General features: G+C 37.8%; 1 protein-coding gene across 2 annotated transcripts in view; it reads right to left on the bottom strand.

The window, feature by feature from the left end:
• CERS6 (ceramide synthase 6) overlaps positions 1–27,756 on the bottom strand; it is a 315,670-nt gene that overhangs the window by 212,291 nt on the left and 75,623 nt on the right. For both annotated transcript variants that reach the window (XM_027589370.2, XM_027589371.2), the window contains exon 2: positions 12,060–12,165. In XM_027589370.2, the coding sequence (XP_027445171.1) occupies positions 12,060–12,165 (106 nt within the window). The remainder of the gene's footprint in view (positions 1–12,059; positions 12,166–27,756) is intronic.

The following is a 27,756-nucleotide window of genomic DNA, read 5'->3' as shown; positions in this document are numbered from 1 at the left end:
ACTATAAAAACATCTGCCCTTGTCTAAATTGAGATTTTTGTTTCCCCCTATATTTACTACCTGCTACTGAAATTTCTGTATTTACCACTGAGGACCTAGTCCTTCCATTAGTAGCATGGACATAAATAACCCACTTAGGATAAAAAAAAAGTTACTCATTAGGAAACAACACTGAAAAATACGAACCTTGCTCTACTGCTTGCACTTATCAGCCACAGAAATGCAATGAAACAGCCAACGGGCTGAGTCAGCCCCATCAGCCTTCAAGGAAAGGAGTTGGGTTAGGGTGAATTTGCGAAGAGGCATCAAAGGTTTCACTTTCTCAGGAAAAAAAATGCTATACCCAAATATCACACATCAGGGTAATGTAGGGCGGACAAAAGCACAGAGTAATCTCAACAGACCTCACTTTAGCCTAAGGCACCAATTCTACTGCAAAACATGGATTCTCTTTCTTCCTTTTCTCTCTCTTTGCTCTGCTGCTCACACATTTCTCTTCTATTCCTCTTCCTGGTCATTCCTTCGGACCAGATCCCCGTTAAACCTTTACAACAACTATGCATTACTTGAAGACACAAACTTGGTGAACGGGGAAGAGACCCTGCTTATGGCTCTCCATATGATGACACTATTTCTCTCACTCATGTCTGTAATATTAGGAGGTGACAGCCAGGTTCAATTTCTCATTCTAAAGACCTCTCAGCCTTGGTTCCCTCACCTGTCAGGGTTATTTACCCACCTAAATAGGACTGTGATGACGACCAAATGTAAACAATATGCCTAAGTCTCAGTAAATGTTCATTTCTCCCCTTTCTTATGTTTACCCTCTCTTGAATATCTCAGAGACCATTCTGTCCACAATTATGTGAGCGTGTTCTGCAGCACAACAAAACTCAGCCGAGTAAGGTCTATTCCTTTATTCTATCTTTCCTTTACTATAAATGAGATGCTAGTGATTAGAAGAAATAACCAAAAATGGGGTTGGGGGGAGGCTGAGCAGCCTCAAGTTACAATGGTGGGATATAACTCTGACACCTGTTCAAAGCATCTCAAGCAATTCAAGATGCCAGAGACACAGGGAACACAGCAAGTGGCCGCAGTATTATGACTGAGGTTATAAAATGTGCTGAGCTTCTGTTTGTGAAAGTCCTTTGCCAACTTTCAGTGAGGTGTGTACTTTGACATGTTTTTGCTTTTAGTAGTCATGACACCATCTACACTCTCCTTTTATGTCCATCTTAATGAAAAAATAGGGAAGACAGAAAATTCACATCCTACCACATACCATGGCTATACCATTTTCCTGGAGGAATCAATTTTTAATTTCAATTTGTTTTCTCAGCTTATTGAATAGGTCAAACATTCACATGGTTCACAAGTTAAAAACTATGCAAAGTTTCACCTTCCTATTTTATTCCTACTATTCTCCCCCTTCCTACCAGCTAACCAGTTATTAAATCAGTTTCTTTCCCAGAGTTATTTTATGTAAATATAAGTAAATCTGAATATGTATTCTTATATATCCCTTTGTCACACAAATGGTTGCATACTACATGTATCATTCTGAACTTTGAGTTTTTTACTTAACAATATATCTTGGAATATTTCCATAATAAGACATAAAGAATGTCCTCCTTCTTTTGTAGAACTGTCAGTATATGCTGTAATTTACTTATCCACTCTCCTGTTAATGGACATTTAAGTAGCTTCTAGACTTCCACCACTATAAACAATGCTATAATAAATCATCTTGTCATAGGTCATTTTATACAGGCATAATAGAGATAAATTCCTGGAAGCAAATGTTGGAGATCAAAGATCTATGCATTTGCAACTTATTTAGATATTGAAAAGTTACCCTAATGATTTTAACCAATTTATACTTTCACAAGCAAGAATGCCCATTTCCCAATACCTCACCAATAGAGCACATTATCAGATTGTTCAATTTCCTTCCAATCTGATATAAAGTCGTGTCTCAGTATGTTTTTAACTTGATTTCCTCTTTTTATAAAACAGGAAAAACCATGTATACTCCCTTTTTATGAACAATCTTTTCATATATTGCACACCTTTTTTCTTGATCTGTAAGTATTTTACTGATTTGTAGAGTTTCTTCATTTGTTAATTAGGGCGATTAAACCTGTGTCTGTACCAGAGGTTGCATACTTTGTAACAAGGTCTTTGTGTTTTAGAATTCATCATGGGGTTTTCTGCTTGTTTTTTATTTGAAGTTTTTGAAAAGCTTATTTGAACTTATCAATTTTTTTCTGTTATAACTTCTGAATTTGGGGTCATAAGAAAAGCATTCCCTACTCCAAATGTTCAAGAAATTAACATAGGATGAACTGACATCTTTACCCAATTTGTCTTTTGTATCCTTTGACAGTGTTTGAAAAATTTCCTCACATACCTTGCACATCTTATTACATTTATTCTTAGGGATATTATCTTTTCTGGTAGTGTTTGTGGTAACTTTCCACTTGATTCCTTTACTTTTCCATGTAGTCATATAATAACATGTAACTAGAATGTAAGCTCTATAAACAAAAAGGAATTTTTTAGTATCTTTTTTCACCTAAAATTTAGTAGGGACTCAGTAAATTCACATAGCAATAGCTTCACTTCCTCATTTCTAATTTTTATGCCTTTATTTTCTTTCTCTTATCTATTCGCTAATTCAGTGTAAAACTGAGCACGAGGTAGAGCAGTGGTTATGAGCATCTCCATCTGTTCCAGACTTGAGTGAGAATACCACTGTTTCTCATTAAGCAACAGGCCAGATTTGGAGCTGACATACAAATGTATTTACCGTGTTAAGAAAACCACACTTACCTTGTTAGATAACTTGATTTTAATCACTTAAATAATGTTAGATTTCAGCATCCATGCAGATGACCATGTACTTTTTCTCCTTAGATCAATTAATATGATGTATTATATAGATTTTTATAATACTGAATATAAGGAAGGCCTTGCAGTCCTAGAATAAATACATTCCGGCGATGATAAATAATTCTTGTACTGTACTTTTAAGTTGTTTACTAATTTTTATTTGGGGATTTTTCATTGATGTTAGTAAGTTCAATTGGTCTCTAAGTCTTATTTTTTGGTTAAATCTTTGTCAGACTTTAATGTTAATTAGTATTTTATTGCTACATAAAAAGAGAATTTGGATGATTTTCTTAATTTTCTATGGTTTGGTATAGTTTAAAATAGCATTGGAATTGTCTGCTCTTTAAGAGTGTGTTAGAATTATTCTTTTTGGTTTTTTTTAATGTAATGTTAATGTAATTTATTTTTGGGGAGTTCACTATAAATTCTTTTTTTTATTTTATTATGTTATGTTAATCACCATACATCATTAGTTTTTGATGTAGTGTTCCATGATTCATTGTTTGCATATAACACCCAGTGCTCCATTCAATACGTGCCCTCTTTGTGTTAGAATTTTTCTTTTGAGAACATCTGAGCCCGGTACTTTTTTGCAGTTTAGCTCTTTGATTTCGATCTATCTATCTATCTACAGTTGGTAAATTATATTTTCCTAGAATAATTTCCATTTTACCCAAATTTTTATATTTTCTTTGCCATATTAATAGGAATATATCCTTTTTATTTTCCTCCATTTCTGCAATTGTTGATTATTATGTTAATTCTTATGTTGTAAATTTGTGCTTTTTTATTGGGTTAGCTAACTTTTGGTAAAAAAAAATTAGATAAGGTACTTTTGAATTGATTTTCAATTTTATAGTTTTGCTAACATAATTTCTGCATTTATGCTAATTTCTGTCTTCTGCTTGCCTTTATTTGTTTTGTGGTTCTTTTTCTAATGTTTAAGTAAGTGTTGAAATTTATATATATATATATCAAGTACCACATCAGCACAGTACAAATGAGTGATGTTTTCATCCTGTTACCAAATATTCTGAATTTCTATTTTTACCTAAGAGTTGATTAAGAAAGCAAGAGATTGGGGCGCCTGGGTGGCTCAGTCGTTAAGTGTCTGCCTTCGGCTCAGGTCATGATCCCAGGGTCCTGGGATCAAGCCCCGCATCAGGCTCCCTGCTCCACAGGAAGCCTGCCTCTCCCTCTCCCACTCCCCCTGCTTGTGTTCCTGCTTTCGCTGTCTCTCTGTCAAATAAATTAATAAAATCTTTAAAAAATAAAAAATAAAAAGCAAGAGATTTTCTGTTTTCTGATTTCTAGCACTATTAAGTTGTGCCTGTTTTTATTTTATTTATTCAATTTTTATTATGTTAATCACCATACATTACATCATTAGTTTTTGATGTAGTGTTCCATGATTTTTATTTTTTTAAAAGATTTTTTATTATTTGTCAGAGAAAGAGAGAGAGCACAAGCAGGGGGAGCGGCAGAGGGAGAAGCAGGCTCCCCACTGAGCAAGGAGCCTGATGCAGGACTTGATCCCAGACACCCAGGCGTCCCAAGTTGTGCCTATTTTTAAAATTTATTACAGTTTTGTATATATTTAATGATTTAATCAATTTTTGTAAATATTTAAGAAAGTATGGTCTTTACATTCAGAATACAGGGTTCTAAATGTACCACTTAGATCTTCCTAATTATGCCTCTTAGAATTTCTATCTTCTGTTTTACATTTTGTTCACTTAATCTGTTATGACCCAGAGGTAAATTAAAATTTCCTGCTATTAAATTATTTCTTCTTTCATTCTTTTTTATGAGTATATGGATACATTGACATTCAATGCATATTAGTCATAACTTTATCTTTATTATGAGTTGTATCCTTTGGCAAGAAAAAGCCAGTTCTTCCTTTCACTTAATCCTTTTTGGCTTCAGTTCCCCTTTGATGTAAAAATAAAAACTCTACTTTATTATTTGTATTTGTCTATATACCTTTACTCATACTTTTATTTTCAATATTTGTAATTATTTTTTTGAAGGTGTCTCTTATCAGCTATGTGACCCAAACCTAAATTAGTTTTTATTAGATGAGCCAAACCCATTTACATATATTGATATAACTGATAAGTTTGTTTATAGTTCTATCACTTAATACTGTCATGCTATTTTGATTAAAAAAAATTTTAATCTTGGAAAACCATATATGGTTTGTTTTCCTTCCTCTTTGTGGATAATTTTTGTTCTAGTAGTTATCCATAATTATAATACTCTTCTTCTGTTTGTTTTCAATCAATAATTCCGTATGAGCAATATTTAAAATTAGCATATTTCCTCTCCCCTCTCACCCAATAATAGACAATAATTTTAGCTCTTTTACAGTTTACTCTTTTATTGTTAAATATACTTATACTTCTATTACTCAGTTTGGCTGCTTAAACTGATTTGCTTTGACTCCCAGCTACTGGAGATTATGCAATTCGTGAATTTATTTTTTTTTAAGATTTTATTTATTTATTTGACACAGAGAGACAGCGAGAGAGGGAACACAAGCAGGGGGAGTAGGAGAGGGAGAAGCAGGCTTCCCGCTGAGCAGGGAGCCCGATGTGGGTTTTGATCCCAGGACCCCGGGATCATGACCTAAGCTGAAGGCAGACACTTAACGACTGAGCCACCCAGGTGCCCCATTAGTGAACTTATTCTACCTCCCACCTTCTTTCCCTCCCTATCTCAAATACCGTTAGTTGTATCACTTCTACACTGTAAGAGCATATAATGTTTACATTCTGTTCTGTCATCCTAATCCTCACATTTAACAGTTTAAATATATTCAAACCTTAACAACACTCCAGTAACCTCTTCATTGGCTGAAATCAATGATTATAATAGTTTCTTCAAAAGGACTCATGAGAACAATTCCCCCAAATTTTTGCATGTTCAAATCTGTTTGTCTTGGGGCACCTGGGTGGCTCAGTCGGTTAAGCATCTGCCTTCGGCTCAGGTCATGATCCCAGGGTCCTGGGATCCAGTCCTGCATTGGGCTCCTTGCCCAGCGGGGAGCCTGCTTCTCCCTCTGCCTGCCGCTCCCCATGCTTATGCTCTCTCTCTCACAAATAAATAAAATTAAAATAAAACTCTGTTTGTCTTTAACTGTTACAGAAAGAAAACAATTTGCCTAAACATAAAATTCTTAGTTCACATTTTCCTTGAAAATGTTGGAAATGTTGCTATAAAGAAGACAAAAGTCATGTCCATATTTTTTCCTAAATAAGTGATTTGATTTTTTGCTTGGCTGCTCAAAGAATTATTTTTCAAGTCCAGTAATTAAAACTTCTTTTAAAACTTTCAATTTTTACTACATGTTCATTAACACATTAAAATAAATCTCCATTTATTTTAGAAAAATTTTCTTGAATTATATCTTTTAATATTTATTCTCCTTTGCTTTTCCTTGAAAGATTCCAATAATGCAGACACTGGATCTGCTTGAGCTATATATCTAATTATTTTTAGCTCTTTTTTGTTTCATTTAATTCAGGTTTTTTTTTAAAGATTTATTTATTTGACAGAGAGCACAAGCAGGGGGAGGGGCAGAAGGAGAGGGAGAAGCAGGCTCCCCGCTGAGTAGGGAGCCCAATGCAGGGCTCAATCCCAGAATCCTGGGATCATGACCTGAATTGAAGGCAGACACTTAACTGAGCCACACAGGTGCCCCTCATTTAATTAGTTTTATTATTTCCATCTCCCATACTCCTTGCTGAGTTTTCTGCAATGTGTAGTGTTTCCTGTGTTCTTTCCAATTTTGCCTTCATTCCTGTGATAGTTCTAGTATACTTTCCTGAAACTACAAGCTCACATTACATCTTTTCCTGCTGACCAGTGATTTTTTTCTTTAGGTCTTACATTTCTTTTTTTGCGGTCTTCCTTCACAGAATTACTGCTTTTTGTTGGTTTGTTTGTTTTTAAGATTTATCTATTTATTTGAGAGAAAGAGAGAGAGAGTGTGAGCCAGGGAGGGACAGAGGGAGATGGAGAAAGAGAATTAATGTTAAGCTGACTCCCCGCTGAGCACAGAGCCCAACTCAAGGTTCAATCCCACAACCCCAAGATCAAGACCCGAGCCAAATTCAACAGTCAGACACTGAACCAAGTGAGCCACTAGGCACCTCTATTTTTTTTTTTTTTTTTAGTTTATGGTAAAATATTTCATCACAATTTTCATTCGCCCCATGGCCTCATTTTTTTAGTGACAATTTTTATTAATGAGCATTGCTACCACATTGTTTTTTCTTGTCTTTGATGCTGTGTGTGTTCCTTATTACTCATCATTGAATGAATTGGGTTTCTTTGACCGGCTCCTGGTAGTTTGAGGAGCAGGGAGAGGGCTCTTGCAGTTCAGCTGCCATAGAGGTAGACTGTCTCCTGCAAATGTGCCATCCATATAGTTTTCTGTGTACTTATTCCAATTATCTGAATTAAACTGAGTTCAGGAAGCATCTGCTAGCCTTGCTCCTGTACCTAGTGTTGCAAACAGTGGTTAAAGCTTTTGTCTCCCTCATATTCAAAAGCTGTCTTTTTGCTGGCTTTCCTGACAGCTACCGCCATGGGGCTCTCCATTCACACTTCATGCTCTCTTCACTTCTTCCTACTTGGCTTCTGCCCAACCGGTTCCCAATTGTTCTTTGTTAGCTTTTATATATATTTTGAACTAGTTTGCCAAAAATAAAGTTTGGGAAATTTTCCTTCTTTTTTGTGTTTTTTAATTACCTTGCATTTTTAATTATTTTCCTTAGTTTTTTTCTTAAGATTTCCAAGGGGAATGCCTAGGTGGCTCAGTCAGTTAAGTGCCTGACTCTTGATTTCAGCTGGGTTCATGATCTCAGGGTCCTGGGACTGAGCCCCATGTCTGGTTCTGCCCTCAGCGGGGAGTCTGCTTGAGGACTCGCTCTCTCCCCCCTCTGCCACTCCCCCCATTTGCACTCTCTCTCTCCCCCGCTTCTCTCTAAAATAAATAAATTAAAAAAAAAAGATTTCCAAGGAAAGAAATGAACAATGCTGACTTATATAGACATTTTTATTCCAGAAATACCTAAGTTGATTTTAATATTCATAACTGATACTGGAAGGGAAAAGGAAAGTAAAAAGGAAAGAAAGAGACAGGCATAAGAGGAGAATAAGGGAGAACATATTATAGGAAATTTGCCTTTAATTTCTGAAATACGGTTAACATATCAAAAGTGGATGATGAAATGATTTCTCTGGATTATAAAACCCGGTTTCACAGCTGACATATATATTTTCCCTCGTGGCTCAAGAACTGATTTCATTAGAAAAGTGAAACTGTTGGGATTATAGATTATGTGCCAATAATACAGCACAAGAATCCCCACAATGTAAATAAATAAATATAAACAACTATACACACACACATTTATTTATACCAGATATACAGAGAAACAAACAGATGTTTACCCCAGAAGGAAAGATTGTTAAAGAACACCAAGGGGTTCAAATTCATCAGATAATTAGGTGAGAACTACACAGTCACAGCATGTGTCCAGGGCAGTCACAAAGAGATCCATATTCAGAAAGACCCACACTTGGGGTTTCAAGTTCTATGGCTACCATCTCAAAATTCTTAAGGGAATTGGTATTTTGTGTATGAAGTCCAGTGGACAGAGGAACTTGTGTCAGGGCTCAGTCTTAACTCACACACAGTCCTACCACTTCTCCCAGACAAGTTCTAGGGAACTTATTTCTCTGTTTTCTGGCTCCCCAAGCTCCCCAAGCTCCCCAGGCTTCCTCCCCCTCCCCACTCTGCCTAGTGACTATTGCTGCCTCAGGTGAAAGCATGGAAAGGGCTAGAGCTGGGTGTGCATACCCCACAGTATGTCAGTATGGGACGTAGAGGCAGCCACCTACACCCTAGGCTGGCAGTGCCCCCATGCATTTGGGGGGTGAACCAACAGGGATGAGCCTCTTGCTCACACCAATCCAGGTACCAAGTATGTCCTGGTGTAGAGACTGCGATACACCTGGGAGTTACCTGTCCACTGTGGGTTGGGGTAGTAGGCCCACAGAAAGGGGAGAAGCCTGTCTCAATTTCTCCACCCCTGGCCAGAGAAGGGCAGGCATGAAGGCTCTGTGTGCACTAAGTCAGAGGGTTGGGCCCCCAGGTACCTGTGAGGCTCTGTACTTGTCTCATGAGTATCCCCACGCCTGAGAGAGCATGACCATTAAATAGCAAATAAAAAATACATTGAAAAGAACCTATGAAAGAAAAGAAGAAGCTTTTTATTTTTATGCCTTGAATGATATTTTTTCATACTTCTTGAAAAAGAGACCCCTCATTTTCATTCTGCATTGGCCCGACAAATTACGTAGCCAGTCCTATACAGAGCTGATTTTAAGGGTTTTGAGAGTGCATCCCTACACATTTGAAAGATGATAACCAAGCCCTTCTCCAAGGGTGACCTGGAATCATGGTCAAGGCCAGGTTGGTGGATGATCACTCAAACACACACAAACATTGCTGAGACTCTCCAAGTGCCGCTACTTCTATTCTGGTCAACTGACCTGTTACTTTCTCATATCATAAATAACACTGGACAACTATAAAGAATTCAAGGAAAAACCGTTCCAACTTTTGCTGTATTTATGTTTAAAACATGAGGTTTCTGCTCTAATCATGTAAAAATGTCCAACAGAATCACCTTGGAAACTAAGAGAGTATGATTAAAATTAGCTAGAAGCAAATATTCTCTAGAGCTGTCAACCTGACTGCAAAATCCTTTTATTACCTTTATAGAGAAAGTTTCTCCAGTAACCATAATAAACACAAGGCAAGGGAATAAAATATCCACTGCAGAATTTCTGAAAGGATACATAACATTTGGGTAGAAAACTCATTTTATTATTCATTTAGAATAGTTCACAAAGTGAATACAAATATATTATAATCTCATTTTTAAAAACCTGGTAACTTCCTACACTTCTGCTTCTTTCAGAGGGAAAGCAGTGTCTCCTGCAGTAAATTGATATGTTAAATGAAAATACAAGTGTTTCCTTAATATTTTCTTCAAGTACCATAAGATATGTGCCCCTTCAGGTTAGAAGCTGGCAATCTAAAATCAGTCCATAAAACTACCAGAAGGAGAGTTTTTTGAAAAATCTCATACATTCTTCTCTTCTTCCTAGCAGAGATATAAAAAACACCTACTGCTTTCTTCTACTTCTCCAGGAAAAATATCATTTTTAAAAGGATAGAGGAGAAAATTCTAGAGAATCTTGGCAGAAGTAAAGACCATAAAATACACAAAAATGTTTGAATATTTGAATTAATAGTTTTCAGACAAGAGACAAGTAATACCAATGCTTAACAATACAAATACCAAAATAGGAAAAACTTGCTTAACGCTGTCAAATCACATTTTAGAAGCCTGAGTAATTTTCCCAGAAAAATGGAAAAGGAAAAATGAACCATTTAATATACAAACACACAACACTTCCCCTAGAATGTTACACTTCGCCTGGTCTTCTTTCTCGTCTATGCCAGAGTAAGATAGAGATACAAGTAAGAAGATACTTGGGCACTGTGATGTGCTTCCTTTTCTCATGACCTTAGATGGAGGGTTTGTGGCTTCCTTCTTTCTCCTCCCTTCTTTGTTCTTAAGGTGCTATCAGCTGAGGGGCTCCAATCTTCCCCCTGCCCTGCTCTGCTCCCCCTGCTCTTAGTTTGGACTTTAACTCACCACAGCGATGATCTCTTCTCCTACTTTCTCTATAGTGAATCTGTAACTTAGAACTCTCCAGACCCTTGTCCTTCAATCTTTCATGTTACAACTCTTCTGTCCTTCAGTTATTCCCTCTTGTTTACATTTGCCTATGTATCATAACTAACTTGTGTTCACAAGGACAAGGAAAATGCTAGAAGCTGATGGGCACTTTTTCTCACACACGCTGGCATACTTCGTCTCACTGCACTTCGTTTATTGTGCTTTGCAGATCACTGCATTTTTCACATATTGAAGGTCTGTGGCAACCCTGCATTGAACAAGTCTATTGGGACTTTTTTTTTTTTTAAATAGCACTGGCTCACTTCATGTTTCTGCCTCATGGTTTGGTAATTCTTGCAATATTTCAAACCTTTTCATTAGTATTATTTTTGAATTGCAGCAACCTCTTGACAAAACTTCAATGGATGAGAAGTTGCTTCTTATGAATGAACAAAGAAAGTGGTTTCCTGAGATAGAATCTCTTGCTGGTGAAGATGCTGTGAAGATTGTTGAAACGACAAGAAAATATTTAGAGTATTACATAAACTGAGTTGATAAAGCAGTGGTGGGGCCTAAGAGGACTGACTCCCAATTTTGAAAGAATTTCAACTGTGGGTAAAATGCTATCAAATGGCATTGCTACACATGCTACCCATGCTACAGAGACATTGTTCATGAAAGGAAGAGTCAATCAATGCAGCAAACTTCCTTACTGTCTTATTTTAAGAAGTTGCTACAATCACCCCAAACTTCAGCAACCACCACCCTAATCAGTCAGCAGCCATCAACATGGAGACAAGAACTTGCACCAGCAAAAAGATTACAACTTGCTGAAAGCTCAGATGATGGTTGGCATTTTTTAGCAATAAAGTATTTTTTAATTAAGGTATCTACATCGTTTTTTTCGACACAATACTATTGCCTACTTAGCATACAGTGTAAACATGACTTTTATATGCACTGGGAAACCAAAAAATTCATTTGACTCGCCTTATTGTGGTATTTGCTTTATTGCAGGGGTCTCAGACCAGACCCACGATATCTCCAAGGTATGCCCATACATTCATTATATTCCTCAGCTCTACCCAATCATCTCCACAAGATCCCATCCAACTGTTATATGTACTGCTTCATGTTACGGGAGAATAAAAGAGGCACAGAATTAGACTAATCACTATCTAATCTAGACTGTTCTTTACAGACAAGCTTCTAAAATCAATGTGAGAGTAAACAAAGAGGTCTCAAACATGCCCGCTTTTATTCAGCTTCTACCCAGCTTCTTTCCAACATGAGGCTGGGCAATTAGTTCTCAAACCCAGAAGAAGAGAAGGGATTAAATAATTTCAGATGGAGAATGGTAGTCATAATAATTCATACTGTACAAAAGGACAATCATACCTTCGTAATTGCAGTGAAGACCTTTTCCAGAATGGCATTTGGCTGGGCAATTTGTGGTCCATTGGCCTGAATGTTGAGGGCTATGGCACATGGTTTGGCTACAAATCTTAAAAAAAAAAAAAAAAGGTTAGAAGAAGTTATTCTTTCTATAACTGTTCTTAATGTCACCGATTAATTACATATTACTCAACTGTCCCAATAAACTGCTGGGTGGACACTACTAACACTCATACGTTGGTCACTCCTTTTTTTTCTCTCCTTTAGTCCTCCTGCAGTAACAGTAAAAAAGAAATCCTTTTAAAACATGTAAATCTCCTGATCCTTAAGTCCTAATGAGACTGAACAGGTAGAAAGACTACCAAATGACAAATATAAGTACATAAGTGAAATAGATAAACAAAACAAACCATCATTATAAAATGATATAATTTATGCTTTTCTGACTAACATGAGGCTAGCAATTGTCATTGCTCATATATTTTTGCTGTGAGAAAGTATTTACCAACCATCTGATTACGCATGGAAAATGTACCTTTGATCACCCCTACATCATAAAAGTAGCCATTTTTGCCTCTATAATCAAAGCACACTATATTCAGCCCCAATTCCTTATGGCGTCTTAAAATTCCTGCTTTGCGGTTATTTGTGCCTTTCTCATATGGAGTAATGAACGACGTCAGACAGCATGATGTCCCAGACAAGTTGAAAAGTCTGAAATGATTACAAGCATCTGCTGCACTGTTTTTATCCTTAGCAAATGACTATGTCAAGAAGAATGGGAAGACATAGCTTCATTTCTGGTCATGTTTGATATGTGAATGAGGCATTGAAGGAGCAGGAGAGGGCATGGGGCCCACCCCAAGGGTATGATGACATCTCTAAAGCTTTTTTTTTTTTAACACACTTACAACTTTAAGAGTTGCTTTAGCCTAAATGTTCAAAAAATAAGGTTTTGTGAATGTTCCTTTTCAGTAGTGACATTTAACATTTTCTACTGATACAAAATAATATAATATCAGAAGAAAGTATTACCCATATTAATTTAATGTTGGCCAAAGGCAACAATTGATAAATGTACAAAACAGATCATGAAGCTTTTTAATATTAGTTGATGAGATTAAAGAATAGCAGACAAAGGAATTTTTTTAAGTGGGACTAATGAAGTTTACATACATACATCACTTAATATCCTACTGGGTCCTGTTTCAAGTTAAAGAGAAGACATTTATTCAAACAGGAAAATGGAAGACTGTACATGCAAGCCTAACCCAGGAAAGGTATACATAGAAAATGTGATATAATACCTGTTTTTCTGGGCTCTCTGGGACAAAGTTAGGAAGGAGTAACCACCCTTTCCTAGTATGTAAGCATTTTAGAATCTGGAGTTTTCCCCAAACTTGCATTCTCGATTCTTTTTAATGTAAAATGTTCTAAGATATATTACCATTGCCCCTACCTTCTTAAAGAGAAATATAACCTTTTTCACTCTGAACAACAATCATGGAACTATAGCTATAACTAGTGGGAAAATGAAGGTTGATGGGTGACGCCCACAGAAAAGACACCAGAACTTGTTTTCTTGACAGTTTCCTGCCTTGTGGTTTTTTGCCTCCTCCTTATGATAAGAGTGTGAAAAAATACAAGGTCCAGCAAGAGTGGGGAAAAAAAAAAAAGGTAAAAGAGCAAGATTAATTTGGTGTAAGGGCCAACATCAGTTCATCATTCGTTGCCTTCTACTCTTCCCTGTCAGTTTCTCCCCTGCCCTCCCTCATCTTCCCCATCCCCACGAATTCTAAAACACTGTTCAAATTTCCTTTCTGAATTTGCCATCATTCTTCTGTCCCAGTACATGGTCTTTTTTTCTATCTTCTAAAGAGTTAAGAGTCGAAATGCAGAGGATGGTTGATTCATGAGGGGCTTAAGAAATGTGACCAACTGGCTATCTTCAGTAAATATGTTTTCATTGTTGCTACCACTGTTTTGAATGCTGTTGACAAGTTAACAGAACTTCTCTGTGAACCCCACAACAATGGACTGGGCAAGCAGGACAAGTCAAGAAATTCACTCAACCGAATTAATTCAAAAGCCACTTCTTCGCCTTTGCTATCATCCTGCAGTAACTCAAAAAAAGCATCCAAAAAGGTTTTTTTGTATCTATTATGCAATAATAGATTACTTACACATTTCTCCTCTTTTTAAGCTTCAAGCCACTTCTTAAAAACTCTTCTCTAAATTTCAAGAGCTAATGCCAGAGCATCTTGAAGAAGGCATATCCCTTGATCACCAAACTTATCAAATTTTCAAGTAAATATGATGCTCTGTAAACAGATTTTTAAAGCAAAGTCCAAAGGATTGGATGGAAATAATCTCTGCCACTATCTAGCTGTGGCACCCTAGCTGCAGAAATCTCTCTATGCCTCAATCTCCCCATATAAAAGAAAATTTAATATTAACTACATATGTATGGGGGTGCCTGGGTGGCTCAGTCAAACATCTGCTTTCAGCTCAGGTCATGATCTCAGGGTCCTGGGATCGAGCCCCACGTCGGTCTCCCTGCTCAGTGGGGAGCCTGCTTCTCCCTCGCCCTCTGCCACTCCCCCTGCTTGTGCTCTAAGTAAGATCTTTAAAAAGATAACTACATATGTATATAAATTGCATGTATGTACAAATACACATATATGTTAAAACATGATGTCCCAGGGTCTTTCTGCCTAAAACTTTTGATGTGTGCCATCTGTATAGTTTCATACCATATAGGATTTATATACATCATGACTTCTCTGGGCTCAGAAACCCACTTAGCTTCAGCTATACTGTGCCAAGCCATGTGCACTCAACAAGTTCTAACAGTACTAAGCAAACACGGGCAGAAACCTAAACAGGCAATTGAAAAAGACCAGGGTCATCAGATAGAGTAACCACTTGCCTCAGTCAAAGCTGCCCACTCAGCACCGGTGTTCGCTCCCTCAACCCCTCACTGGGTGTTCTCTTTTCATCTTATCTAGTACACACAGCCAGGCACTTGGCAAGATTTAAACAACTTCACAAGATAGGCAGAAAACATGTAATTTGAAATCTCAAAGGAGAGGAGAAAAGAAGATATATTTTTTATTTTCCTAATAGTATCCCTAATTATAAGAAAATGTAGACATCTTACTTGTGTTTATTCCCCAAAGAATTTGTGAATCACTGCTGGGCATTTTATTTTTTCAGAGAGAATATAAGACACCAAATAAAACCCATGACACAACTACCATAATTTTGTTACCTAGGATCATGGTCCATTAGAGAAAAGCTGGATTTTTTTTCAATGCTGGCTCTAACAGATATAAGTTCAAAAAGCTGTCTCTCACAGGTTTCTAGAGAAGAGAGATACATGGCGGGGAGGAGGCATACCTCCAACTACAATAGTTAAAAGGAAATATGTACTTTCAGACTTTGATGATTACCTTTACCAGAAATGCTCACCTAATTACTTTTTTATCAAAGGTAACAACACTGCCTTCACAAGATCAAACATCTATAAAGTACTTTCAGGTAGCAGAACATATGTGCAAGGGAACATAATAGGATATGAGCTTTGAAAAATACTAGTCTCGGTTCAAAAGCAGAGAAAATACCTAAGACATTTCTACTTTTTAATTCTATTTAACAACATGTATTTGTATTTTAAACAGTAATTGAACATCTCTGCACAGAGCACCAAAGTAAGCTCTGGGCTGTGGTGTGGGTAAAGGTACAACAAAACACAAATTGACTACTGCACTCAAAATGTTTACAACATGTTAAAGAAAATTAATTTAAAAAATAAATAAATGTTTAGAGGACAAATACTAGTTCTAATCATTTAATACCATGTAATCTTCAGTGTGGAACATGGCCAGAGACTTTCAGTCCTTTCTAACTCTAGCATTTCCTGCACTTTACAAAACAGTTGTAAGGCTGCAGTGCAAGATACATAAACCTACACATGATGTAAACGTATAAAATCAAATCACACACACACACACACACACACACACACACACACACACACACACACACGCATGCACAAATGAGTATAAGTACACCTGGAGAAATTTGAACAAGTTCAACAGATTTTATAAATGTCAATATTCTGATTGTGATAGTATACTATAGTTTTGTAAAATGTTACCATTGGGGGAAACTGAATAAAGACTACATGAACTCTGTGTATTACTTCTTACAATTGCATGTGAATTTACAACTATCTCAATAAAGATTTCAATTAAAAAATAATTAGAAAAATTCTGTTTTTACAGTATGGACTTCCTCAAAAAGTTAAAACAGAACTACCCTACAACCCAGTAATTACACTACTAGTTATTTACCCAAAGAATACAAAAACACTAATTCAAAGGGATACATGTACCCCCATGTTCACAGGAGCATTATCTATAATAGCCAAATTATGGAAACAGCCCATGTGTCCACCAACTAATGAATGGATAAAGAAGATGTGGTGTATTTACACAATGGAATATTACTCAGTCATAAAGAGGAATGAAATCTTGACATCTCTAGCAACATGGATGGAGCTAGAGAGAGCATAATACTAAGTGAAATAAGTCAATCAGAGAAAACAAATACCATATGATTTCACTCATATGTGGAATTTAAGAAACAAAATAAATGAGCAAAGGAAAAAAAGAGAGAGGTAAACCAACAAAACAGACTCTTAACTATAGAAAACACACTGACGGTCACCAGAGGGGAGATGGGTATGGGGATGGGTTTAACAGGTGATGAGGAATAAGGAGTGCACTTACTGTGATGAGCACCTGTGATGTATAGACGTGCTGAATCACTATACTGTACACCTGAAACTAATATAACACTTTATGTTAACTAACTGGAATTTAAATAAAAACCTTAAAAAAAAGAAAAAGAGGGGCGCCTGTGTGGCTCAGATGGTTAAGCATCTGCCTTCGGCTCAGGTCATGATCCTAGGGTCCTGGGATCAAGCCGCACATCAGGCTCCTGGCTCAGCGGGAAGCCAGCTTCTCCCTCTCCCCCTGCTCATGCTCTCTATCTCTGTCTCAAATGAATAAATAAAATCTTTAAAAAAAAAAAAAGAAAAATAGATGGAGCATAGAAACAAATGTGAAACTGTACATTAATTATCTCTACTACTGAAAAGACAATTTTTTCCTATAGCAGTGCTTTTTAAATTTTTTAATTTAAATTCAATTAATTAACATGTAACATGTTATTGGTTTCAGAGGTACAGGCCTGTGATTCATCACTCTTATATAATACCCAGTGCTCATTACATGACATGCCCTCCTTAATGTCCATCATCCAGTTACCCCATCCCCACCCCCTCCAGCAACCCTGTTTGTTTTCTATGCTTAAGAGTCTCTTATGGTTTGTCTCCATCTCTGGTTTCACCTTATTTTATTTTTTCCTCTCTTCCCCCATGACCCTCTGTTTTGTTTCTGAAATTCCACATATCAGTGAGATCATATGACAGTTTTCTTTTTCTGATTCACTTATTTCACTTAGCATAAAACCCTCTAGTTCTATCCATGTCATTGCAAATGGCAAGATTTCACTTTTTTGATGGCTGCGTAATATTCGTGTGTGTGTGTATGACATCTTCTTTATCCATTCATCTGTCAATGGACATCTGGGCTCTTTCCATAGTTTGACTATTATGGACATTGCTGCTATAAACACTGGGATGCAGGTGCCCCTTCAGATCACTACATTTGCACCTTTGGGGTAAATACCCAGTAGTGTGCAATTGCTGGGTTGTAGGATAGCTCTATATTCAGCTTTTTGAGGAACCTCCATACTATTTTCTACAGTGGCTGTACCAGCTTGCATTCCCACCAACAGTGTAGGAGGGTTCCCCTGAAAAGACAATTTTAAAATGATGATAAGCAGAATTTCTTTTTTTTTTTTTAAGATTTTATTTATTTATTTGAGAGAGAGAGCAGGAGCAGGGCTGAGGAGTAGAGGGGTAGAGGGACTCAAGGAGACAAGTAGGGAGTCTGATGTGCAACTTGATCCCAGGACCCTGAGATCATGATCTGAACTGAAGGCAGATGCTTAACTGAGCCACCCAGGCACCCAGAGCTGAATTTCTTTCTTTAGCTTTAATGCCTCACTGTGGAATTTGTCTATACTTTTATGTATCTTTGACTGCTGTAATAAATCCACAATTAGGACTAAAATAAGTTGTTTTTGATGTGACAGAATGAGGTCCTAATACACTGATTTTTCATCTTTAAAAATACTGTACAACATACTAATCCCCCCTAAACTAAACTACCTAGTGACTTAGGAGAATAATTAAGAGCAAGTAGACTTTGGAGATGAGTCAAAGGTAGGAGCAAACAACCAGCAGAGAGTAAGTCCCTATTTATGTTTATTTTGCAGCTCTCCCCTGAGAACAGACACAGTCACAGCACCAGATGTAACATACACTCTCTTTCTACCTGTAGGAACCAAGGAAAGGAGCCTGGGAAAATCAAAGAGTGACTAGGGAACCATGAAAGGGGAAAAGCCAGAGAAGCCAATCCCTAGTTCTTTGTATAGCCACGCATGATTCTGGCTGACCTCTGAACTACGTATGTACAAGGTAAACTGAAAGCAGCCAGGAGCTAAGATTTAAAGAACTGAACTGAGGCCAAAGCCACTGTCCATTGAAGGCATGACAGGTTACAATTTGAATCCAAATAAGTAAATCACCTGTTAACACAAAACATCAATACTTTTCAGGGCAATATAAAAAAAAAAATCTAGTATCTCCATAATTTAACCTTTAAACTCCAGGATAGAATCTAATACGTTGATGAAGAACAAAGGAAAATATGACCCACACTTCAGGGAAAAGACATACAAAGATATTCAGTGAACTTGAAGGTAGGTCAATAGAAACCATGCAATATGAAAAAGAGGAAAAAAACAATGGAAAAACAAACAGACTTTGAGGACCTGTGGAACAATTTCGAAAGGCTAAAGTATGGATAATTTGAGTTTCAGGAAAAAAAGGAGACAGAGTGGGGAAATCAAAGAAAATATTAGAAAAAATGTAGTTTGCAACTTCCCAAATGTGATAAAAGATATACAGATTCAAGAAGCTCAAGAACCGCAAAAGAGTAAGTTTGAAATGAACAAAACCTAGACAAATCACAATCTGATGAAAACCAAATATAAAGAGAAAATATTGAAAGTCACCAGACAAAAACAGCACATTATATACAGGAAACAATTCAAGCTACATAGACTAGAATGACAACTACAAAATAAAACACATAATGGAAAAAAATCTGAAAAATAAAAAATCACTATTTTTTTAAATTTTTTTATTGTTATGTTAACCACCATACATGACATCATTAGTTTTTCATGTAGTGTTCCATGATTCATTGTTTGTGCATAATACCTACCCAGTGCTCCACGCAGAAAGTGCCCTCTTTAATACCCATCACCAGGCTAACCCATCCCACCACCCTCCTCCTCTCTAGAACCCTCAGTTTGCTTTTCAGAGTCCATCGTCTCTCATGGTTCGTCTCCCCCTCTGATTTACTCCCCTTCATTCTTCCCCGAATGCTATCTTCTTTTGTCTTTTTTTTAACATATGTTGCATTATTTGTTTCACAAGTACAGATCTGTGATTCAACAGTCTTGCACAATTCACAGCGCTCACCATTGCATATACCCTACCCAATGTTTATCACCCAGCCACCCCATCCCTTCCACCCCCCACCACTCCAGCAACCCTCAGTTCGTTTCCTGAGATTAAGAATTCCTCATATCAGTGAGCTCATATGATACATGTCTTTCTCTGATTGACTTATTTCACTCAGCATAACACCCTCCAGTTCCATCCACGTCATTGCAAATGGCAAGATCGCATTCCTTTTGATGGCTGCATAATAATCCATCGTGTATATACACCACGTCTTCTTTATCTATTCATCTGTCGATGGAAATCTTGGCTCTTTCCACAGTTTGGCTATTGTGGACATTACTGCTATAAACATTGGGGTGCACGTACCCATTGGATCCCTACATTTGCATCTTTGTGGTAAATACCCAGTAGTGCAATTGCTGGATCGTACGGTAGCTCTATTTTCAACTGTTTGAGGAACCTCCATCCTGTTTTCCAGAGTGCTTACACTAGCTTGCAGTTCCACCAACAGTATAGGAGGGTTCCCTTTTCTCCGCATCCCCACCAACATCTGTCGTTTCCTGACTTGTTAATTTTAGCCATTCTGACTGGTGTGAGGTGGTATCTCATTGAGGTTTTGATTTGGACTTCCCTGATGCCGAGCGATGTTGAGCACTTTTTGATGTGTCTGTTGACCATTTGGATGTCTTCTTTGGAAAAATGTCTGTTCATGTCTTCTGCCCATTTCTTGATTGGATTATTTGTTCTTTGGGTGTTGAGATTGATCACTTCCTTATAGATTTTGGATACTAACCCTTTATCTGATATGTCATTTGCAAATATCTTCTCCCATTCTGTCGGTTGTCTTTTGGTTTTGTGGACTGTTTCTTTTGCTGTGCAAAAGCTTTTTATCTTGATGAAATCCCAATAGTTCATTTTTGCCCTTGCTTACCTTGCCTTTGGCGATGTTTCTAGGAAGAAGATGCTGCGGCTGAGGTTGAAGAGGTTGCTACCTGTGTTCTCCTTTAGGATTTTGATGGACTCCTGTCTCACATTTAGGTCTTTCAACCATTTGGAGTCTATTTTTGTGTGTGGTGCAAAGAAATGGTTCAGTTTCATTCTTCTGCATGTGGCTGTCCAATTTTCCCAACACCATTTGTTGAAGAGACTGTCTTTTTACCATTGGACATTCTTTCCTGCTTTGTCGAAGATGAGTTGACCATAGAGTTGAGGGTCCATTTCTGGGCTCTCGATTCTGTTCCATTGATCTATGTGTCTGTTTTTGTGCCAGTACCATACTGTCTTGATGATGACAGCTTTGTAATAGAGCTGGAAGTCCGGAATTGTGATGCCACCAGCTTTGCTTTTCTTTTTCAATATTCCTCTGGCTATTCGGGGTCTCTTCTGGTTCCATACAAATTTTAAGATTATTTGTTCCATTTCTTTGAAAAAAGTGGATGGTATTTTGATGGGGATTGCATTGAATGTGTAGATTGCCTCTAGGTAGCATTGACATCTTCACAATGTTGGTTCTCCCAACACATGAGCATGGAACGTTTTTCCATTTCTTTGTGTCTTCTTCAATTTCTTTCATGAGTATTTTATAGTTTTCTGAGTACAGATCCTTTGCCTCTTTGGTTAAATTTATTCCTAGGTATCTTCTGGTTTTCGGTGCAATTGTAAATGGGATTGACTCCTTGATTTGTCTCTCTTCTGTCTTGTTGTTGGTGTATAGGAATGCCGCTGATTTCTGTGCATTGATTTTATATCCTGCTACTTGACTGAATTCCTGTATGAGTTCTAGCAGTTTTGGGGTGGAGTCTTTTGGGTTTTCCACATACAATATCATACCATCTGCAAAGAGTGAGAGTTTGACTTCCTCTTTGCCAATTTGGATGCCTTTGATTTCTTTTTGTTGTCTGATTGCTGTGGCTAGGACTTCTAATACTATGTTGAATAGCAGTGGTGAGAGTGGACATCCCTGCTGCGTTCCTGACCTTAGGGGAAAAGCTCTCAGCTTTTCCCCATTGAGAATGATATTCGCTGTAGGTTTCTCATAGATGGTTTTTATGATATTGAGGTATGTACCCTCTATCCCTATACTCTGAAGAGTTTTGATCATGAAAGGATGCTGTACTTTGTCAAATGCTTTTTCTGCATCTATTGAGATGATCATATGATTCTTGTTCTTTCTTTTGTTAATGTATTGTATCACATTGATTGATTTGCGGATGTTGAATCAACCTTGCAGCCCAGGGATAAATCCCACTTGATCGTGGTGAATAATCCTTTTAATGTACTGTTGGATCCTATTGGCTGGTATTTTGGTGAGAATTTTTGCATCCATGTTCATCAAGGATATTGGTCTGTAATTCTCCTTTTTGATGGGGTCTTTGGTTTTGGGATCAAGGTAATGGTGGCCTCATAAAATGAGTTTGGAAGTTTTCCTTCCAATTCTATTTTTTGGAACAGTTTCAGGAGAATAGGTATTAATTCTTCTTTAAATGGCTGATAGAATTCCCCTGGGAAGCCATCTGACCCTGGGCTTTTGTTTGTTGGGAGATTTTTGATGACTGCTTCAGTTTCCTTAGGGGTTATAGGTCTGTTCAGGTTTTCTATTTCTTTCTGGTTCAATTTTGGTAGTTGATACATCTCTAGGAATGCAACCATTTCTTCCAGGTTATCTAATTTGCTGGCATAGAGTTGCTCATAATATGTTCTTATAATTGTTTGTATTTCTTTGGTGTTGGTTGTGATCGCTCCTCTTTCATTCATGATTTTGTTGATTTGGGTCATTTCTCTTTTCTTTTTGATCAGTCTGGCCAGGGGTTTATCAATCTTGTTAATTCGTTCAAAGAACCAGCTCCTAGTTTCCTTGATCTGTTCTACTGTTCTTTTGGTTTCTAGTTCATTGATTTCTGCTCTGATCTTTATTATTTCTCTTCTCCTGCTGGGTTTAGGCTTTATTTGCTGTTCTTTCTCCAGCTCCTTTAGGTGTAGGGTTAGCTTGTGTATTTGAGACTTTTCTTGTTTCTTGAGAAAGGCTTGTATTGCTATATACTTTCCTCTCAGGACTGCCTTTGCTGTATCCCAAAGATTTTGAACAGTTGTGTTTTCATTTTCATTGGTTTCCATGAATTTTTTCAATTCTTCTTTAATTTCCTGGTTGACCCATTCATTCTTTAGTAGGATGCTCTTTAGCCTCCATGTATTTGCGTTCTTTCCGACTTTCCTCTTGTGATTGAGTTCTAATTTCAAAGCATTGTGGTCTGAAAATATGCAGTGAATAATCCCAATTTTTTAGTCCTGGTGGAGACCTGATTTGTGACCTAGGATGTGATCAATTCTGGAGAATGTTCCATGGGCACTAGAGAAGAATGTGTTCCATTGCTTTGGGATGGAATGTTCTGAATATGTCTATGAAGTCCATTTGGCCCAGTGTGTCATTTAAAGTCTTTATTTCCTTGTTGATCTTTTGCTTAGATGATCTGTCCATTTCAGTCAGGGGGTGTTAAAGTCCCCCACTATTACTATATTGTTGTCAATGTGTTTCTTTGCTTTTGTTATTAATTGCCTTATATAATTGGCTGCTCCCATGTTAGGGACATAGATATTTACAATTGTTAGATCTTCTTGGTGGATAGACCCTTTAATTAGGATATAGTGTCCTTCTTCATCTCTTATTACAGTCTTTGTTTTAAAATCTAATTTGTCTGATATATGGATTGCCACCCCAGCTTTCTTTTGGTGTCCATTAGCATGGTAAATGGTTTTCCACCCCCTCACTTTCAATCTGGGGGTGTCTCTGGGTCTAAAATGAGTCTCTTGCAGACAGCTTATTGATGGGTCTTGTTTTTTAATCCAATCTGATAGCCTGTGTCTTTTGATTGGGGCATTTAGCCCATTTACATTCAGGGTAACTATTGAAAGGTATGAATTTAGTGCCATTGTATTGCCTGTAAGGTGACTGTGACTGTATATTGTCTGTGTTCCTTTCTGATCTATGCTGCTTTTAGGCTCTCTCTTTGCTTAGAGGACCCCTTTCAATATTTCTTGGAGGGCTGGTTTCGTGTTTGCAAATTCCTTTAGTTTTTGTTTGTCCTGGAAGCTTTTTATCTCTCCTTCTATTTTCAATGACAGCCTAGCTGGATAGAGTATTCTTGGCTGCATATTTTTCTTGTTTAGTGCTCTGAAGATATCATGCCAGTCCTTTCTGGCCTGCCAGGTCTCTGTGGATAGGTCTGTTGCCAATCTAATATTTCTACCATTGTAGGTTACATATCTCTTCTCCCGAGTTGCTTTCAGGATTTTCTCTTTGTCTCTGAGTCTCGTAAGTTTTACTGTTAGATGTCGGGGTGTTGACCTGTTTTTATTGATTTTGAGAGGGGTTCTCTGTGCCTCCTGGATTTTGATGCCTGTTTCCTTCCTCACATTAGGGAAGTTCTCTGCTATTATTTGCTCCAATATACCTTCTGCCCTTCTCTCTCTTTCTTCTTCTTCTGGAATCCCAATTATTCTAATGTTGTTTCATCTTATCGTATCGCTTATCTCTCGAATTCTGCCCTCGTGATCCTGTAGTTGTTTCTCTCTCTTTTTCTCAGCCTCTTTATTTTCCATCATTTGGTCTTCTATATCGTTGATTCTCTCTTCTGCCTCATTTTTCCTAGCAGTTAATGCCCCCCATTTTTGATTGCACCTCATTAATAGCCTTTTTGATTTCGACTTGGTTAAATTTTAGTTCTTTTATTTCTCCAGAAAGGGTTTCTCTAATAAGTTCCATGGTTCTTTCAAGCCCAGCTAGTATCTTTAAAGTCATGATTCTGAACTCTAGGTCCGACATCATACTAATGACCGTATTGAGTAGGTCCCTGGCTGACGGTACTACCTCTTGTTCTTTTTGCTGAGGTGATTTTTTTCGTCTTGTCATTTTGTCCAGAGGAGAATAGATGAATGAGAGAACAAAATGCTAACAGGTTAACAATGCCCCAGCAAAGATACTCTATACAAATCAGAAAAGACCTGAAACCAGGGGAAAAGAAAGGGAAAGAAAGAAAAAAGAAAGAGAGAAAAAAAAAGAAAAAGATAAAAACAAAAACAGAATATGATCAAATATGATCAGGCTAGTGCATAGATCAGTGCCACACACTAGATTTTGGGCGTATTTTGGGCTGTTAGAAAAAAGTGCCTCCTAAAATTTTAAAGGAAGAAAGACTTATATATGTACAAAATAAGGGTTGATACAATAAAGGGATGGAAGATGACTGTAAAGATGAAAATTATAAAAGATTTTATAAAAGGAATTGATAAAAAGTTGTTTGAAAAAAGAATGAAGAAGATTTAAAAAAAAAAAAGGAGAGAATGTGATCAGGCAGGAGACTAGAACAAAGCCATACACTAGTGATTTAGGGTATATTTTGATCTGTTAGAAGAAACTGTATCTCAAAATTTTAAAGAGAGAACAACTTATATATATATGTCAAAAATAAGGGTAACTACTATGAAGGGATAAAATATGACTCTAAAAATGAAAAATAAAAAATGTTTTTTTAAAAAAGGGATTGATAAGATATTGGTTAAAAAGGGAAAAAGAAAAATTAAAAAAAAATAACAGTTAAAAAAATTAACTTTGAAAAACTAATGAATCATGGTAAAAAAAAGCCATGAATTCTACATGCATTATTCCCCTAGCGCTGGAGTTCTCCCGTTCTCCTTGATCGGTAAACTTGGTCTTGGCTTGCTGGCTGTTCGTGCTGATCTTCTGGGGAAGGGGCCTGGTGCTGTGGTTCCCAAACGTCTTTGCCGGAGGCGGAATTGCCCCGCCCTTTTCGGTCCAGGCTAAGCAAGCTGCTCGGGTTTGCTCTCAGGGGCTTTTGTTCCCTGCAAACTCTCGGTACAGCTTTGGAGGACCAGGGTGAAAATGGTGGCCTCCCAATCTCCACCTGGGGGAGCTGAGAACTCGGGTCCCCGCTCCTCAGTGCGCCCCCAGAGAAAAGCAGCCACTCCCGTCTCCTCGGTCTCTGGCCACACTCCGTGCTCACCCGGCCTGTGACCGAGTGTTTCTATCCCTGGCACCCGACCCCGTGTGGAGTCTCCAAACCCAGCAGATCCCTGCGGTGCGCTCCTGCGCCACTCCTCCCCGGGGAGGAAGGGGAGTCTCCCCGGCTCTGCTGCTTGTTGGGTCCCTGCTGGAGGAGCAGTGGCCCGACTGGGCCATGGATCACAGTTTATGGCAACCCCGGGCTGACAGCCTACGCCTCGGCTCCATCTCTGCAGCCGGCTTCCCTGCTCCGATACCTGGGAGCGCTGCTGCACTCAGGCACCCCCGGTTTTTCTGTGACCCCGCGGGTCCTGAGATCACACTGTCCCGCAAGGGTTCCACCCCCAGCTTAGCCAGTGGTGGAGCGACGTCCCTCAGCGGAGCCAACTTCTAGAAGTTCCGATTTTGTGCTCCGTGGCCCTATCACTTGCCAGAAGCAGCCGACGGAAGCCCCTCCCCCGCCGTCTATCCTTCCGAATATCGCCTCGGATTCACTTCTCCGCACATCCTACCTTCCACTAAGTGGTCGCTTTTCTGTTCAGAGTTGTTGCTACTCTCTTCTTCGATCTCCTGTTGAGTTCGTAGATGTTCAGAATGGTTTGATCCCCATTCAGCCGAATTCCTGACCAGAGGAAATCCAGGTCTCCTGCTCCTCTGCCATCTTGCTCCGCCAAAAATCACTATGTTTTAGCAGAAGAATTTATCACTGTACATCTTTTGTTTTTTTTTTTTTCCTTTGCTGGGTAACAAAACTGAGGTGGACAGAGGAGGTGTAGTTCATAAAAATACAATAAACTTAGGGGTAAAAGAGAATTATGGATGGGGCCAAGACAATTACCAACTGTACAATAGTCATGCTCTCCAAGAGCTCAAGAAAAGCCTATTAACCATCAAAATTCTACTGAGACTTTGTTTCTGTAATTTTGTGGATTTAAAGTTGATGTACAGTATAGAAAGTGTAAAAGTAACAAAAAGCACCTAATAATATTTAAAATCACCAGGAATGTCATCACCCAAAGATAAACATTTATTGGCATTTGAGCATTCTTCTGCTACCTCTCCCCCATACACTTTATGTGCTTTTTATACCTTGTTTACTGTATTTTTATTAAAAATTACATCAAACTATATGTATTTAGTAATCTTCTTTATTTTCCTATTCTGAATATTTCTCCCAAGGAATTACACATCCTTGTAAAATGTGGTATTTAGTGGTTACACAGACCTAAGTGTTCTTACTTTTTGCTGTTGTGAAGACTCTCTCAGGAAACAGCCATTAGACCCTTTCCAACAGTACAAAACTCTGGTCAAAGTCCAATTACCACAATACAGATTCAAGCAAAGATGAATCTGAATGATTAAATTCTTCAGATTGATTTGAAATAACTGTCATCAAGGGAAATTACCCATTGTTCCATGTACTTGATCTTGACCACTTGAATTGTGGATCACCCTTGCTAATATTTCCAAATATTTCAAAGAAATCAGTCATAAAGTTTTGAATAGGGAAATCTCTAGAATCTTCTACATCCTGAATTTTTATATTTTTTAAAAAGGATTTTATTTATTTGATAGAGAGAGACACAGCAAGAGAGGGAACACAAGCTGGGAGAGTGGGAGAGGGAGAAGCAGGCTTCCCGCTGAGCAGGGAACCCAATGCAGGGCTTGATCCCAGGACCCTGGGATCACGACCTGAGCCAAAGGCAGCCGCTTAATGGCTGAGTCATCCAGGTGCCCCTGAATTTTTATATTTTTAAAGATTTTTGATGATCAGTAGAAAAAATGGGCAAAGATGAAAATAGGCAATCAGAGAAAACAGAAATATCAATAAACATATAAAGAGATAGTCAATGCCACCAGGAAAATGCAACAATACCATTTTACAACCTTCAGGCTGGGTCTGATAATACAAAATGCAGCTGAGGATTTGGAGAAACAAGAACACCAATAAGCTGCTCATGATAATTAAGTAAAGAAATATGTAAAGATAACCAATAAACATGAAAAGATGATCCCTC

The sequence above is a fragment of the Zalophus californianus genome, chromosome 3 (genome assembly GCF_009762305.2).
Source record: "Zalophus californianus isolate mZalCal1 chromosome 3, mZalCal1.pri.v2, whole genome shotgun sequence".
Lineage (NCBI taxonomy): Eukaryota > Metazoa > Chordata > Mammalia > Carnivora > Otariidae > Zalophus > Zalophus californianus.
This window is presented reverse-complemented; position numbering and strand designations above follow the sequence as displayed.